This window comes from Carcharodon carcharias, chromosome 13 (genome assembly GCF_017639515.1).
Source record: "Carcharodon carcharias isolate sCarCar2 chromosome 13, sCarCar2.pri, whole genome shotgun sequence".
NCBI classification, from domain to species: Eukaryota; Metazoa; Chordata; class Chondrichthyes; order Lamniformes; family Lamnidae; genus Carcharodon; species Carcharodon carcharias.
In genome coordinates this window covers 95,789,825-95,807,077 of record NC_054479.1, presented here as the reverse complement: position 1 = coordinate 95,807,077, position 17,253 = coordinate 95,789,825, and the positions used below count along the sequence as shown (strand labels likewise).

Genomic DNA, 17,253 nt, shown 5'->3' with positions numbered 1-17,253 from the left:
TTAACTGGATTATTTGGTCTGCGGGGCAAGAAAAAATAATAAAAGCTACATGATATAACATTTACCTGAATGGTCTGACTGTAAAGGCCTTCAGGCATTCCTTCACCAGGCTCATGAGGGTCTCTCAGTACATCCAAAATGTTGTTTGGCACATACCCTGACATTCCACTCTGGTTTTTCACTTTCCACCACTGCTTCTTGTCGTCAATGATCTGTAACAATGTGACGTCATCATATTAATATATTCCAGAACAGGATAGCACCATAATTCAAGCATGCCTAGTTTAATACTTAAAGCATTAAACATGCCTCACATTAGAGCACAGACCCATGCATGTAACTTTTCATTTCTCGGTAGCAAACTAGGAGGTGGATTTCTTCCACCTGTAGCTGAAGAGTTGAAATTACTGGGAAGAATGCAAGTGAAGTCAAGCCAAGGAAGATTTAATCGTCATGGTACTCATTCTTATGGGGTCCATTTTCCATTGCATCGCTTTAAGTGGAAAAATATGCTCCAGTACATAAGTACCAATGATATTGTCTTCCCATAACAAAGTATGCACAAATATGATTATGAAATACTATCTTCCTGAAATTCAAAGTTCAACAAAACAGCTGAAAAATACAGTGTACAAGATGTCTTACCTCCAGCAGATCATCTTTCATAACAGAGAGCTCATTGCTGTTTCTTGCTACAAAATCATACTTTGATTTGGCAAATTTCTTAGGCTCCACATTAACATGAGTTTCATAATTTCTTTTAAAAATGAAATGAGAAATATTACATGAATACATTAAGTCACAATGATAATGCAGAAGTACCATAAACAGTAGAGCATTAAATGACTTTACTGAAAGATCAAAGACATCTCGATTGCTATTGTTCATGTGGTTATAATTTGTGCAGAGCTGTGAAGAACATACTGATTAATCCAATCCAACTCAAATCATATTTTCATTTAGCAAAGGGACAAGTGTAAAATATTTAAATCATCAATCTCATGAAAAATAACTACTGAAACATAAAATTAAATGACAATTCTAAAGTAGTAGGCTATAAAGAAGACAGCTGAAGATTTGTTCATTTAGTACATATCACATTCGTTTGTCCTTACTGTGATAAATATTTTGTCAAAGAACTAATTGGGCAAACAAAACATCCACTGTATCCTTGATATCACATCAATAAAATGAGAAACCAGCTTTTAATTTGTGATAAGGGTGAAATATGAAAAAGGCCAGTTGGTCCCTCAAGCTCACTTGTTGCACAAATTTTACAATCTGTACCAGTCATACACTACCCCATCCCTATAACCTTCTGAATTCTAAATGGAATAACTCCTATCTACAATAGCAATCATCATACCTTCAGGACATTCAACCCAACAAGCCTACTAATGAACATAGCCTGCCACTTCACACAAATTGACCTGTGCATTTCATTAAATATATAACAACCAAGCTCCATGCAACTTACTTTGCTAAGCGCTAAAGCTATTTCAAAATTAATAAGACAAGATATGAATGCAAAATCATCTAGGATTTTTAAAATTTAAAGCAACTCATATGAAATGGACTAAAAATGGCAAAAATCTAAAAAAATCTCAAGCTGCACCTCTAACAAAACCATAAGTAAATATAGTTGCATTTGAGGTGTCATCTAAATATGTACATATTCAAAGATTACGAATTTATGGAAGATCATACAGTACATCCAATCGAACACTTCTACAACGCAGGTATTAAATTGAAATAAAGTTCTTAAATTAAATGGAATACAAAAGAAGAAACCTATTGTCAAGCCAAGTACCAGCTGTGCAACAGAAATTCAACACCACAGCTCCAATGTTTAGTTTGCCAGAGAGATTATTGGTAAGCATTCAGGCTACTACAAAAATGAAAATATTTCAGTTAAATTCAAGTCCTTTTTCGCTAAATATGTATTTGCTAAACTACAAAGTGCTATGGAAAGCAGTTTTGACTTTGAAACACACAAAATTAGCATAAATCAAGAGCCTTAAGCAGCAGCACTGGGAATAGTTCAGGTTAGAAAATGGAGCAGATAAAATTAAAAGTTAAATATGTATGCTGGGAAAACAAAGCAAGCTGTTACTCAAAACAAGCAAGCCAAAGAATCTGAAAATGTAAATGATTAAACCTGTAATTCTACCACAAGACAAAATAAAGCTCCATACTAAAAGTTGATTTGTGGTGTGTGCCAAGCAGTTAGTAAGATACAGTATTAGATGCCTCAAATTTGCCATGCATTTGAATGGTAATTCAATTAAAAACTTTATTAACGAAATAAAATACCTTTAATGCATTGTTATTGAACCTCACCATGTTTTACCTTCAGCAGGGATTTAAGTAAATCTCATGCTGCGTTTGTTGTAGTTCTGTCTGTACATTCTGTAATCCAAGTTTCTAGCCCACTTGTTCACTTTGCAAATGGATCAGTCTGGTAGTCAGAATAATGAATTTGGTTTCCTTGCCTTGCAATTACAGAAGAGGACCTGTTTGAAAGACTTAGCAATGGATTCCTTGCAGACCAAGAATGTAATAAGAGGTAGTTGGTCTTCAAATTGACAGATTAGAAAAAGAGGAATTAACAAGGAAATCAAACTTACTTTTAATTTTGACTATGGGAGATTCCAGGAACTTCTAAAGTTAGCATTCCCCTGAATTTTCCCACTGCCATAATTTCCATCTGACATTTTTAGGGGAGACTAGCAAATTTATCTGATGGGCATGCGTGGGCTAAGGATTTTTTAAAATTGCAGAGTGGTTTTTTTAGTGTTGAATAGAAAGCTTAGTAAACATACATTACTAGCTTTGCTGAGAAAATGTTCCCTCCTTACTTTGGTGCCATAAAAATCCAACATGGGTTCATGAGATTGCCAAGACGACAAACATCTGAAGCAACAGCTTATTTCAAATGCAAGAAATTTCAGTGATTCTTCATTGTACAATATATTGTTCATTTTTCTTAATTATTCCATTGCATCAATAGATTTCTCTCCACCACCACCCCACCCGTTTTTAATTTTCTCCCCTACTTACTTTAAAGGGGTGCATCAAGCTGGGTATTCTACAGAGAGGTTGGCCTCTGATGTCTCATACCATTACCCTGCATAAGCCTACATAGTGATCCCAAAACAACAGACGTTCAGATTTCCGGTGAGCTTGCTCAACAGAATCTGAAGTAGGAACCCAGGCATTTTTTTCTCTTTCTAGGCTAAGACACTAATTTAATAAAGAAATTCAAGGAGGCTTAGAAATTACAATTTGAGCTGGATAAAACACATAAGCAGATTGAGCAGTGGCAGGTAGATTTTAATGCAAACATTAAGCATAAAAATGGCTTAGGCCAGGGACTTGAGTTTTACTTGATTCAATATTCCTCATGCTCAACTAAGTGCACAGCAGCAATCACAATGCCTGCAGAATTTTGGTTATGCACTACATGTCAGAAGGAGTTTCAAAAAAAGCACAAATATTCTGATTGGACCGTACCTTCAGTACTGCATGTAAATTTAGTTACTGAGACACAAGGGAGGGCTGCAAATGTTACACTCCTGTTAAAAGCAAAAGAGTGGGAGAAGCCAGGCAACTGAAGTCCAGTCAGCCCAACGTCTGTGGTGCAAAAACTTCTCAGACAAAATTAATTGGCATTGGCAAAAGCATGGGCTAATAAAGTCAGCACAAATTTGTTAAAGGCAAATTGTCTTTGACTAACTTGACAAAGTTGTTTGAAGTAATGGAGAGGGTTGATGAGAGTAGTGTGGTCGTTGCTGTGTATATGGACTTTCAAATGATGTTTGGCAAAGTACCATGGGCAACACTTTGCAGGAGCAGAAACAAGTGGGCAGGCTTCCAATCGGCATCCCTGGTCAGGGGCGTGCCATCATTTTACGTGGGTGGGCCTTCAGCTTGACGTGCGCCAGGAAGCGCTATGTGCTCCCTGTGCTTGGGGAGGGGGGGATTCCCTCAGCCGGGAGTGTGCTCTTTTGCACAAGTGTGCAAGAAAAGGCACAGATCTCCCTGAGGCAAAGTGCTGCCTCAGGGAGATCAGCTCACGTTTAAAACTTTGAATAAAGACTAGAAAAATATTTCCCTGCCATGTCCTCTCATATGACACTGTCACATGAGTTGGGACACATCCATAACTTTTATTGTAAAACATTCTGCATTTTTAAAATCACTCATGAAACCTCATCCTCTCCGTGGATGAGGTTTCATGTTTTTTCACAAGCCTACCTGGACTTCCAGCCTGCCTGCCAACCTTAAGAATGGATGGGTAGGTCCATCATGAGCTTAATTGTTTTTTTAATGGCCTTAATAGGCCGTTGACAGGTTGGCGGGCACACATCCAACTCGGATGCGTGCCCGCTGAACTGACAATCTAAATGAGGCGGGTGACGTTGGGACGCACGCGCGATGTCACCCCGTGTCATTTTACGCGTTGACAAGCAGGCCCCGCCCCCTCTCGCCAACTGGAAAATGCTGGCCCTTTCTGTTGGACTGTCGATTAAAATTACAATAGCTGCAGTTTGAAGGACATGTCTACTCGAACAGTGTGAGGGATGTATACAATGTTGCTGTCCTAGAACAATGTGCCATGAAAGACAGGATGGTGCCAAGGAGGAGTTTGGTCTAATGGGAAACCGCCTGGCAACAACGTTTTAATTCGCTCCTGATCAGGTGGGCGAGGTTTGAGACACCAGTGCAGCAGAATAGCTCCTAGCCGGAAAGGGAAAAACCTAAAGCCTCTGCCTCCTGTGTGTGTCAGATTCCAGTAATTCTACAATAAAAGCTAGCTGGTTTTTTCTCCTCATATCTCTATAAACTTGTTCTCTCTCTGAAAACCCCATCAAGAGGCAAAAGGGAAAAACCACCGTTAGAGATATTGAAAGGCAAGTGCTCAACCAATGAATTAAATACTGAAAGTGCTGGATGACCGCCTTGTGTCATCAACAAACAACTGAAAGGAATTTGGAAGACATTGATCAAAATCAACCCATCAAATCCTATACTCTGGAATTGGTGCTATTGAACTGTTTTATCCCACCCTTAAAATCCATGTTTTTGTGTGTCTTGTATGTGTGTATATAGGGATTTGAGGAGTAGAGTTTCGGTTATAGAGTTAGAAATTAGCAGTTCATATTTCTCTCTTTTGCCACTGGTTAAAGATGATTGTTCAATAAACAGCTGTTTACTTATTAAGTTTACAAACCTGGGACTTGTATTCTGTTAACCTAAATTTAAAAATTAGGTGGGTTGATCAAACTTTCTAATTTGGCACAGCTAGGGGAGCACAGGGCTTGATATTGCAGCACACTATTCCAAGTTGTGGCATTGCTGCCTGTCCTCGTTTTTCCTACAAAAATATATGAACTAAATAGTGCAACTTTTTTCCAGGGAAGAAATACCTGGAGATGTTTGTATACAAAAGCTTTGATGGGGCAGGACAAGTTGTGAAGGCTGTTTAAAAAGCATATGAGATCACTGGCTTTATAATGAGTGGAATATATTACAAAAGCAAGCAAGTTTAACTAACCCTTCATAAAACATTGATTAGCCCTTAGTTGGGACAGTGTGTTCAATTCTCGGCAGACTTTTGGAAGGATATCAAGGCTTTGGGGAGGATGAAGAAGAAATTTACTAGAATTATACCAGGGTTGAGGAACTTCAGTTATGTGGAAGGGCTGAAGGAGTTGGGCATGTTCTCCTTACAGCAGAGAAAGCTGTAATTTAACAGAGCTCTTCAAAATCATAGAACGTATCTATAAGAAGTAAGTATTTTCAGTGGCAGATAGGTTGTTAACCAGAGGACACAGATTTAAGGCGACTGGCAAAAGGACCAGAGTGACATGATTAAAGCGTGAGATGTCATGATCTGGAATGCACTGCCTGAAAGGGTGGTGGAAGCAAATTCAATTGTAGCACTCAAAATTAATTGGGTAAATAGTTGAAGGGGAAAAATATTACAGGGCAATGGGAAAAGAGCAGAGGATTAATTGAGTAGTTCTACCAAAGAGCCACCACAGACATGGCCTGAATGGTTTCCTTCTGTGTGGCATCATTCTATGATTCAAGCACTGTAACCAATGCAGAGAAGAGTCACAAGGCTGATCTCTCATGTCAAATAACTAGGAAAGAAACCTGGGCTTTTTAGCCTGAAAAGGGATGTCAGAGAAGTGATCTTATGCAGCTACCTAACATAGTTAAGGGAATGGCAAATTCTGGGAATTACTTCAAGTCAAATTGTAAGACAACGTAGATTCAAACTAGTAAAGGGTACATTGCTGGCTGATGCAAAAAAATTCTATTTTATGCAGTGGCTAACAGTGACTAAAATATTAGAGGTACAAATTTTGAAATATTTTAAGAAATAATTACATGCTACATGGAGAAACATTGACACCTTTCAAAAATAAAAAAAAATTCTTTCATGGAATGCGCTGGCTAGGCCAGCATATATTGCCCATCCCTAATTGTTCTCGAGATGGTGGTGAGCTGCCTTCTTAAACCACTACAGTCCACAGGGTGAAGGTACACTCAAAGTGCTGTCAGGGAGGGAGTTTCAGTGAGTTTTTGACCCAGCGACAGTGAAGGAATGGCGATATATTTCACAGAGAGTGGCTTGGAGGGGCAATTCAAAGTGGTGGTTTTCCCATGCATTTGCTGCCTTGTCTTTCCAGATGGTAGTGATCGTGGGTTTGGAAGGTGCTGCCTAAGGAGCTTTGGTAAGGTTCTGCAGTGCATCTTGTAAAATGGTATAAACTGCCGCCAGTGTGTGTCAGTGGTGAAGGGAGTGAATGTTTGTGGATGGGGTGCCAATCAAGTAGGCTGCTTTGTCCTGGATGGTGTCGAGCTTCTTGAGTGTTGCTGGAGCTGCACTCATCCAGGCAGGTGGAGAATATTCCATCACACTCCTGACATGTGCCTTGTAGTTGGTGGGCAGGCTTTGGGGAGTCAGTTGGTGAGTTTCTCGCTACAGGATTCCTAGCCTCTGACCTGCTCTTGTAGCCATAGTATTTATACGGCTAGTCCAGGTAACCCTCAAGATGCTGATAGTGGGGGATTCAGCGATGGTAATGCCATTGGATCTCAAGGAGCGATGGTTATATTCTCTCTTGCTGGAGATGGTCATTGCCTGGCACTTGTGTGGCGCAAGTGTTACTTGCCATTTGGAAGCCTAAGCCTAGATATTGTCCAGGTCTTGCTGCATTTGGACACTGACTGCTTCAGTATCTGAGTCGTTGCAATTGGTGCTGCACATTGTGCAATCATCAGTGAATATCCCCATTTCTGACCTTATGATGGAAGGAAAGTCATTGATGAGGCAGCTAAAGATAGTTGGGCTGAGGGCACTACCCTAAGGAACTCCTGCAATGATGTCCTGGAATGGAGATTATTGACCTCCCACAACCATTCGCCCTTGTGCTACGTAAGACTCCAACCAACAGAGTTTTTCCCGATTCCCATTGACTCTAGTTTTGCTAGGGCTCCTTGACTCCACAAATCGATCAAATGCTGCCTCAATGTCAAGGGCAGTCACTCTCGCCTCACCTCTGGAGTTCAGCTCTTTTATCCACGTTTGGGCCAAGGCTGTAAATGAGGTCAGGAGCCGAGCAGCCCTGACAGAACCCAAACTGAACGTCAGTGAGCAGGTTATTACTAATCAAGTTCTGCTTGATAGCGCTGTTGATAACCCCTTCCATCACTTTACTGATGATCGAGTGTAGACTGATAGGGTAATAATAGGCCAGGTTGGATTTGTCCTGATTTTTGTTGGGGCAATTTTCGAATTTGCCAGGCAGATGCCAGTGTTGTAGCTGTTCTGAAACAGCTTGGCTAGGGGCATGGCAAGTCTTTAGTAATATTGCTGGAACATTGTCAGGGCCCATAGCCTTTGCTCAATGACTTCAGCCATTTACTGGTATCACATGGAGTGAATTGAATCGGCTGCAGACTGCCATCTGTGATGCTTGGGACCTCCAAAGGAGGCGAAGATGGATCATCCATTTGGCATTTCTGGCTGAAGATTGTTGCAAATGCTGCAGCCTTATGGGTTCCCCTATCATTGAGGATGGGGATATTTGTGGATCCTCCTTCTCCAGTGAGTTGTTTAATTGTTCACCAGCATTCACAACTGAATGTGGCAGGGCTGCAGAGCTTAGATTTGATGCGGTCATTGTAGAATTGCTTGGCTCTGTAACACTTGCTGCTTATGCTGTTTGGCGCGCAAGTAGTCCTTTTGTTGTGCATTCACCAGCTTGATACCTCATTTTTAGGTATGCCTGGTGCTGCTCCTGGCATGCCCTCCTGTACTCTTCATTGAACCAGCGTTGATCCCCTGGTTTGGTGTTAATACAGAATGGGGGATATGCCAGGTCGAGTACAATTGTGTACGATTCTGCTATTGCTGATGGCCAACAGCCTCATGGGTGCCTAGTCTTGAGTTGCTAGATCTGTTTGAAATCTATCCCATTTAGCACAGTGGTAGTGCCAGACAACACGAAGGAGGGCATCCTCAATGTGAAAGCGGGACTTCGTCTCCACAAGAATTGTGCGGTGGTTGTTGGTTCCCTCACTACCTGCTGCAGACCCAATCTAGCAGCTATGCATGTAGGACTCAGCCAGCTTGGTCTGTAATGGTGCTACCAAGTCAGTAGTGATGATGGACATTGAAGTCCCCCACCCAGAGTACATTTTGTGCCCTTGCCACCAAGGAGTGTTCAACAGTGCTGATTCATTAGCTAAGGGGGAGGGCATCATGTGGTAATCAGCAAGAAGCTTCCGTGCCCATGTTTGATCTGATGCCATAAGGCATCATGGGGTCTGGAGGCAATGTTGAGGACTCCCAGGACAGCTCCCTCCCGACTGTATACCACGGTGCCGCCACCCCTGCTAGATGCGTCCTGTCCTAGCAGGGATGGTGATGGTAGTGTCTGGTGTGTATCTGTAAGGTATGATTCCGTGAATATGACCACGTCAAACTGTTGCTTGACTAGCTTGAGAGACAAAAATACCTGGAAAAACTCAGCAGGTCTGACAGCATCTGTGGAGAGGGATATAGTTGACATTGAGTCCATATGACCATTCATCAGAACTAAGACATATAGAAATGAGATGAAATATAAGCTGGTAGAAGGGGGTGGAACAGGAGAGTTCAATAGGGGGCCAGTGATAGGTGCAGGCCAAGAAGAGACAGCCAAAGATGTCATAGACAAAAGGACAAAAGGGTGTTGACAGTGGTGATATTATCTAAAGGATGTGCTAATGGGGACATTAAGGGAAGCAAGCTCTTTTTCCAATAATTTATAATTTTTTAACAAATATATTTTTTTCTTTTCCTTCCTATTTTTAAATGCATTTCGATCTATTGTTTCATCTCGTCCATTTCATCTTTTCGTCCATTTCGATCCCTTCCCCCACCCCATCTGCACTAGGGCCATCTGCCACTAGCTTGCTTCCCTTAATGTCCCCATTAGCACATTCTTTAGATAATATCACCACCGTCAACACCCCTTTGTCCTTTTGTCTATGACATCTTTGGCTGTCTCTTCTTGGCCTGCACCTATCACTGGCCCCCTATCGAGCTCTCCTGTCCCACCCCCTTCTACCAGCTTATATTTCATCTCATTTCTATGTTTTAATTCTGATGAAGGGTCATACAGACTTGAAATGTCAACTGTATCCCTCTCCAATGATGCTGTCAGACCTGCTGAGTTTTTCCGGGTATTTTTGTTTTTGTTCTAGATTTCCAGCATCCGCAGTATTTTGCTTTTAGCTTGTGAGACAGTTCTTCCAGTTTTGGCACAAGCCCCCAGAAGTTTTTGCAGGGACGACTTTGCAGGGTCGACAGCTGAGCATGCCTTTGTCGTTTCCAGTGTCCAGGTTGATGTCGGCTGGCTGGTCCTATTTCATTCCTTTTAGACTTTTTAGCGGTTTAATACAACTGAGTGGCTTGCTAGGCCATTGCAGAGGGGATTTAAGAGTCAACCACATTGCTGTGGGTTTGGGGTTACATGTAGGCCAGACCAGGTAAGGACAGCAGATTTCCTTCCCTAAAGGACATGAGTGAACCAGATGGGTTTTTACTACAAACAACAATGATTTCATGGTCATCATTAGACATCTTTAATTCCAGATTTCTACTGAATTCAAATTCAATGGTGGGATTCGAACCCGGGTCCCCAGAAGATTACCCTGGGTCTCTGGATCATTAGTCAAGTGACAATACCAATATCACTGCCTTCCCCAGAAGAAGCTACCGTGTGGAAAGATAAGCTGGATGGCCTACCCTTAACAAAAAGTTTTGAGATATTGCTTTTACTGGAACAATCTAATTTAGCAAGACGGCCAATTTGTGCCCAGGGTATTAAGTCTTCTTTAATTCCAGAAAATTCCAGTAATTCTTGTATAGCTGAAAACTCTGACAAGTAGATATCCCGGCAGCATGACAAACCTGTGTCCCACTCCACTTTCAGAGCAACTACACATTGCAGGCCAACATGCAGGACTACCCGAGTAGACAGCTTTTTTGAAGCTCCTGGGTCCACTTTTGCCACTATTATAGGATGGTATTTACGCTGACAGAGTCTGAAATCTTCCTGGTACCAGCATGTTAAATATCCCTGTGTACTTTAACTGGCTTAGCACTGCACAGCATAGTGCATACACTCACTGTGCCAACTTGGGAACCAAGACTATTTGCAGTCATATATATGAGTCTACTGGTTTGCAAAGGAAGTTGTAGAAAAATTGTACAATTTTATCCATAAAATATCTATTTAAAAAAGAATCACACTTGTAAACACTTAGTTGCTTCTTCAGTTATGATAAACCAAGTGCTCCGGATCATATGCTAAACACACAATTCAAAAAAGAACAGTCATTATATTGCATGACTTCAAAATGTCAACACAAACCTTAGTGGAAAAGCAGTTAACAAGACTGGTTAACTCAAAAAAATGCACAGTGCAAATGACCAAAATGTATTTTATAACATGCCATTATCGCTTATCAAACTTGTACACGTGAGTAGCTGTGTTAAAAGCGTTCCCTTAATTTTTAGCTTGTATCAAGGCTTTTCCTCCATGCAGAATTGGGGAATTGTTATAAAGGCAACAAAAATTGGCTACTATGTACAATTGTTGCCTTTTTCCAACAAATACGGTTGTCTCAACCCTTCACTAGTTGCAACTCATTCTTATCTGTTGGCTGCGCCTCACAGCCTTAAATTCAAAAACTCCTGTTCAGACAACAGGCCCATCACAAACCAAGATAGCAAAAACGAACCAACCAGTCAGTTTAAATAAACTGAACTCTATGTATCAAAGTAGCAGTGATTGGAGAGTGTATTTACATCACAAGTTTTATATTAAATGAAAAGTCATGTTAGCTTCATACTGATTCTAATTAAGCATCATGTAAATAACCATATAAACCAGCAAATATGTCTTGTAAAATAGATGTTAAAGGCACAACCTGATGCCAAAATGAAGCAGAATGAGACTCCCTCTTCCTTGCTCTGATATCAGGCTGCTATCACACTAATTTCAGCACTAGTGCTAAGCAAAACCACTATGCACTGGCAGTACTGTTGCAATGGTAAGGTAGTTTTAATAAATCATACAGAAGGAGGGCAGAATTGGAGTTTGAAAGTAGCACATAACAGCCCTGTGGTGGTTAATCAATTTGCTTTTAGCCTATGAGCAGAAATCTGCCATAAAGCATATTGTTTTTAAATAGTGAAGAACATGCATTGCATTCACCCTGTGGTAACACTGAAAATTTTCTAGGAAAACTGAGGCTGGATTAGATGCCTAAATCTAACTTTTGGTGTAACAGAAAAGAAAAATGTTAAACATTAGTGGTGCAGGTTTAATACATTACACACAGTAACATGACTGAAGTGTTTAGTGCTTTTTAAAGGAGGAATTCTGGTGAACGTCGCAATATAATTGATAGCATCATTTCGAGTCTGAGTATGTAATGATGTTATACATCGGCAGTACAATAGCAAGGATCAGATTTTAAATCACAGCAGATTGAAGGATTCTTAAGAAAATGGATAGGAAGGAAAAGGACAAGAAATCCTCATGCATATAGGTTTTTTTAAAAAACAAAGTCAAGACAACTCTCCACAGCATAATACATATATTCTATCAACTGTTACCTAGCTACATGTCGGCTACTACATCTTTTAAAGGAAGAATCAGCTGTCCCTTGTTGCAGAAGAGATCGCCTCTTATAATTAGAATTGCTGAATGCATACCCGTCAGCTGGAAGATGGTCCTGTGAAATGGCTTGCTGAAAGACAGAAAGCAATGAAACACAATATCAGATATTTAAATAGTACAACTCTAGTAACAAATAATCTTAATAACCAAGGGCCAAGCAACAGAATGCCACTTTTGGTGATGAAGAATTTGCAATGGAAATCAGTAAAATCATAACTTTGAGTCAGAGTGACTTAAGTCCTTAAAATCATTTCATGGCCTCCACAATTTAATGCTCATCTGTTCTCGTAATAAATTTGGTACAAAATTATTTTCAACAAGGGCTGCTGCAAGATATGAAAGTGCTCTATTTCATATTCGCACATGAACATAATTTAAATTTATGCTGGTGGTTAAAGTTCTGCTAAAACGGGGCAATATGGTGAAACTCAAAATTGAAAGAGGTCCTTGTCATGGTTAATAGAACTGAAGGCTGTTTCTTTACAGATGATACAGCAAGTACTGATTCATTTTCACGCACTAGCCAAGGGCTCAGAAAATCATTTGTGAAAAATAAAATGAGCCAATGGGCCTTCAATAATGCAACCGCCTGCCATATTTTAAAAATAACATGGGCAGATTTTCTTTTAAAAAAAAGTTTCAATACACCAATTCTAACAAGTTTTTGAACCTCCACGTCAGTCCAGTAGTTGGATATGAAGTTGATTTATCTAGATTTTCAAAAAGAACAATCTTTAGTTTTGGCATAAACCAGATTAAAAGGCAACAGTGTCCCCTACTGGTAATAGTGTTATATTTTAGCAGTATAACAGTTAACTATTGTTTATATTTCCATAAATAGTTAATACATTAAAGTTATAAATCTGGAAGTGTGTAAAGCAAATTACCTGTCCATCCTCATTAATACTCTATAATTTCTTACTCATTAGTATATCTTAAAGTGCTTGCTATAATTCTGTTGCACCATTTATTATAGTTCATTGTTGTATTTAATTCACATGGGGATACATTGAAAATCTGCACAATTTCCTTTGATACAAAATATTGATGGCCTATACAGCTTCCCAATTAGTGTTATTTCACAAAACCGTACTCAAGTCTTATGCTTGTAACTCTTCAACTTGCCTGTCAAACTCGTTCTTCAATTTTGATGACTTCAGCAAATATACAAATTCTTGTAGGAATATCATTTGAAATACATACAGTACAACTTCTCCTTGAACTAGGATATGTAGCTTCCAGAATAAACTAAATTGCATCCAATATTGCCCACAAGCCCCAATAGTGTGTTCAAAATTTTGAAAATGTATAGAAATTATCCTTGTATTCTCTGATGGCTTTAGGTTTGTGATAACTAGTACAGGAATTGGTATCTTGAGAAAGATTTTGCACATATATGGTGTTCTTCACAATTTCAAGATCTCCCAAAGTGCTTTACAAATGAAGATGTAATTTTGAAGGCTAGCCACTGTTGTAATGTAGAAAGCAGGGCAACCAAATTGTGAAAGGCGATGTCTGTAAACAGCAATTACCTGATAATCTGTTTCATTGATGTTAGTTAAGGACTAAATATTGGCCACTGAGAGAACCCCATTGTTAGTTTGAATAAGTGCTTTGCGGTCTCTGTTTAAGATCTCATTCAAAAGAAAGCACCGCCAAAAGTGCAGGACTCCCTCTGCAATGAAGTGCCAACCTGGATTGTGTGTCCAAATCTTTAGATTGGGACCTAAATCTAGAACCTTATGACTCAGAAACAAGAGTGTTACCACCGAGCCAAGACTGTTACCATCTCTAAACCTTATCACTATACCAGTCAAGCACAAGTGTGAGGGTCCTGTAAACCACTGCTCAAACTATTATTCTTCCACCAATTTAGTTGTTGAAAGGTCTGTTCAAATATTCTGATACTTTTGTTTACACAGGTAACAGGTTAATGTTCTAGTGCAGACTGATCAGCAGGAGTATATTCATTATTCTTTCACTTGTACAACAGTTCTTATCCAATTTAGAAGATCCAATCTATATATTTCTGGTCAATAGTACTTTCAATATTCCAATACCTGTCAGCACACTCATCTCAATGTAAAATTAAAGTTTAATGTGAACTACAATCTGTCTCAGTTTCTGTGTATTTGTCAGTATATATACTTGAAAACATAATAGCATAATAGGAAGGGAAACACTGTATGCACTGGTGTGTGTTATATTACAAGCTGACATGCAAAACAGGATTCTTATACTATATTGGGCACCAGAAACCTCAGCAATTTTTTTGGAGTACCTAAAATAGGAAATTGTATTCACATGTTTAACTCTCATCTTCTATTTCCTCAAAAACACATCGTGATTAAATACAGCTGAAAGAAAATACTTCAAGTTGAAATTACACAAGTCATAGCAGACTATTTTAGATGATATGCTAATAAGTCACTGAGGTTCTCATTTTTGAAAATGAAGTAATATACAACTGCACATACAAATCATGTCCTTAATAATGCACAATTATCCTTTCAAACCTACAGTTGCTGGTGGTGTTTTCCTTTAATCTCTATTTAGCTTTGGCCTTGCAAAAGCAGGGTGGTTTCCTGATTACAGAAGAATAAACCATTAGCCATTACAGATGTGGTAAAGACATGGTTTGAGGATATTGTTTGCTGAAATACATGCCCAGATTCAGTCAGTGCAGGCTCATACCTCTTCACTCAGCCTCCTTTGTTCTTCTTGCTTTCGCTGATGCTCTGCATTTGCCACCGATTCAGCTAAATTATTCAGTTCCTGCTCACATGGTGTGCCCAAAAACGACAATAAAGGAGGCTCCCATCCATTTCTAAAGTGGGGCACGTAAGGGGGAATAAACTGATCTTTCGGCCATTCAGATCTGAAACCGATAAAAGTCAGCTGTCAGCTAAAGGAACAATCCCTTCCACATGGAAAAACTCACACTGGGATCATGTGTATACCATGTTGAAAAACTGAGTTATAACCTATAGGTTATCACTTGTGGGATCCAATTGTAGCTTATGACCAGTTTAAAATTTTAAATAAATAAAGCACATTCTGACCACATTTTCAGGTTTTAACTTGAGGAGGACATAGAACGCTGGAATGATTAAGCAAGCTACATAACATATTATGAAACTCATTTTATCATTTAAAATTGAAAATTATGGGGACTTCCTTGTAAAAAGGATCCAAGCTTGTTGGTGAAGTTAAAACCAAGACACAGAGCTTTTCTTTATAGCGAGTTTATTGACTATGTTCAATCTCAACACTCTTCTCTCTTCAACCCCACTCCGTGTCCCAGCTTTCTCTTATTTATAACTCTTTCGAGTACAAACCCGTTTCCATCTGTTTCAGATGAAGTTACATTGTTTCATAGTTTGCCATTGTGAGATTTGAACTCTTGATCTTGGGGTTACAAACCCAGTACCATATGTGCTCAAAGTACTTAATTAAACAATGCCTTTCACCTGTATCTAAATATAATTAACATACTATTAACATTTCTAACAGACGTTTATGTAGCTACAAAGTAGATTAGCTCAGAAAGCAGTTTTATCGTATACAAAAAATTGCTTTGTTAATGTCAGTTGGCTTAAATGAACAGAATGAGTTATTGTATTCAAACTACAGCAATGAAAGAGCAGTGTCTGAGGTTATGTTACCATATTTGTTAAATATATTAAAAAGCAACTGCCACCTTGGATTACTGCCAAAGCCACTGTCTAAAGTTATTCACAGAATTATTAGACAAACATATAATGAATTTGATCATTTCCCAAGTTTTTGGCAGAACACACAAATTCAATCTCATACACAAGTTTGAATGCAAAATTAAATATTTTGATATTTGCTGGTCGTTTTATGTTGCCTTTTGAGACACACTTAAATTTGGAAGGAGTCCTCAGTGCAGCAACACTTATTAATATGAGCAAATAAATCAAGCTAGTGTCGATTTATCCATCAGCTTTTAATGATGAGATTGAAAAAGGCACAGAACATCTCAATACATCATCTGCAACTACATAGAGTGGGACGTAGAGCAGAATCATCTTGTTACTGAACTTTCAGTTCTCTTTACCTTCCACACCACACAACCTCACCGCAACCTTTTCCTACTCCAAATCAAAATCAGTCAATTTGAAGTCCCTCACTTATATAAAGCATAGGTACCAAAGGTAAATAAGCATTCTAATTGACTTGCCTGGGTCTAGTCCATGTTTCATCCAAGGAAAACCAAATTTCCCTTTCTTCAGGTGTGACACATGAATTCAGAAAATCTATAGCATCTTTTGTCAAGAGAGGAGAGAGAACAGATCTACCCATTTCAGGCCCACCACTGGTTTGTATGACCTGAAATACAAGAGTTTAAGGCAATGTTAGAAATATGCAGTGTATACTATTAGTGCACACACACACACTGGTGCTCATAATACAATGAATTTATACCATTTATTCAATTTATTCAACGCTGTTTCAAAGAATACAAGTAATGTGGATATGCTAAAAGGAGGGTTGTGTAACCAGAAATTTGTAATAGAAAGTAAAATGACAAACTGTCACAATCAGGCTCCAAAAGAGTGGAAACATGCTGGCCGGAATCTTATGGAAGCGATGGGGTCTTGGCCTCTTTCCTAGTGAGCCTCTTTCTGGGAAGGCTCGCCATATCTTGTAATGATCAGGCATTTGACAGGATCAAGGATCGCAGGGGCAAAAGTCGCGCCCACCCAGAGGCCAGCAACTCAATCAAACGGCAGTGCCACCAGGGAGGCAGTGATTGCTACAGATACGACATCCACTCGAGGCCTGGGATCGTTGCTGGACCCCAGGTTAGTGATGGCAGGAGGGCAAGTCACAGTGTGGGGATTGGCAGCCAGGGCATGAGGAGGCTCACAGCAGGTATCCCCACTGCTCTTCCACCCACCCAAAATTCCCAATGCCAGGTCCCTCAATCAGGCACTTTGAGCGAGGGACATGCCTTTGGAGACAGCAAGCAACCCCA

General features: G+C 39.6%; 1 protein-coding gene across 6 annotated transcripts in view; it reads right to left on the bottom strand.

The window, feature by feature from the left end:
- The window catches only part of eps8a (epidermal growth factor receptor pathway substrate 8a), a 170,172-nt gene that overhangs the window by 18,607 nt on the left and 134,312 nt on the right, over positions 1–17,253 (bottom strand). For 5 of the 6 annotated variants that reach the window (XM_041201855.1, XM_041201857.1, XM_041201859.1 and 2 more), the window contains 5 exons: positions 16,456–16,604; positions 14,946–15,129; positions 12,188–12,321; positions 646–757; positions 66–212 (listed from right to left, as the gene is read on the bottom strand). In XM_041201855.1, the coding sequence (XP_041057789.1) occupies positions 66–212; positions 646–757; positions 12,188–12,321; positions 14,946–15,129; positions 16,456–16,604 (726 nt within the window). The remainder of the gene's footprint in view (positions 1–65; positions 213–645; positions 758–12,187; positions 12,322–14,945; positions 15,130–16,455; positions 16,605–17,253) is intronic. The other variant, XM_041201861.1, reaches the window with a different exon arrangement.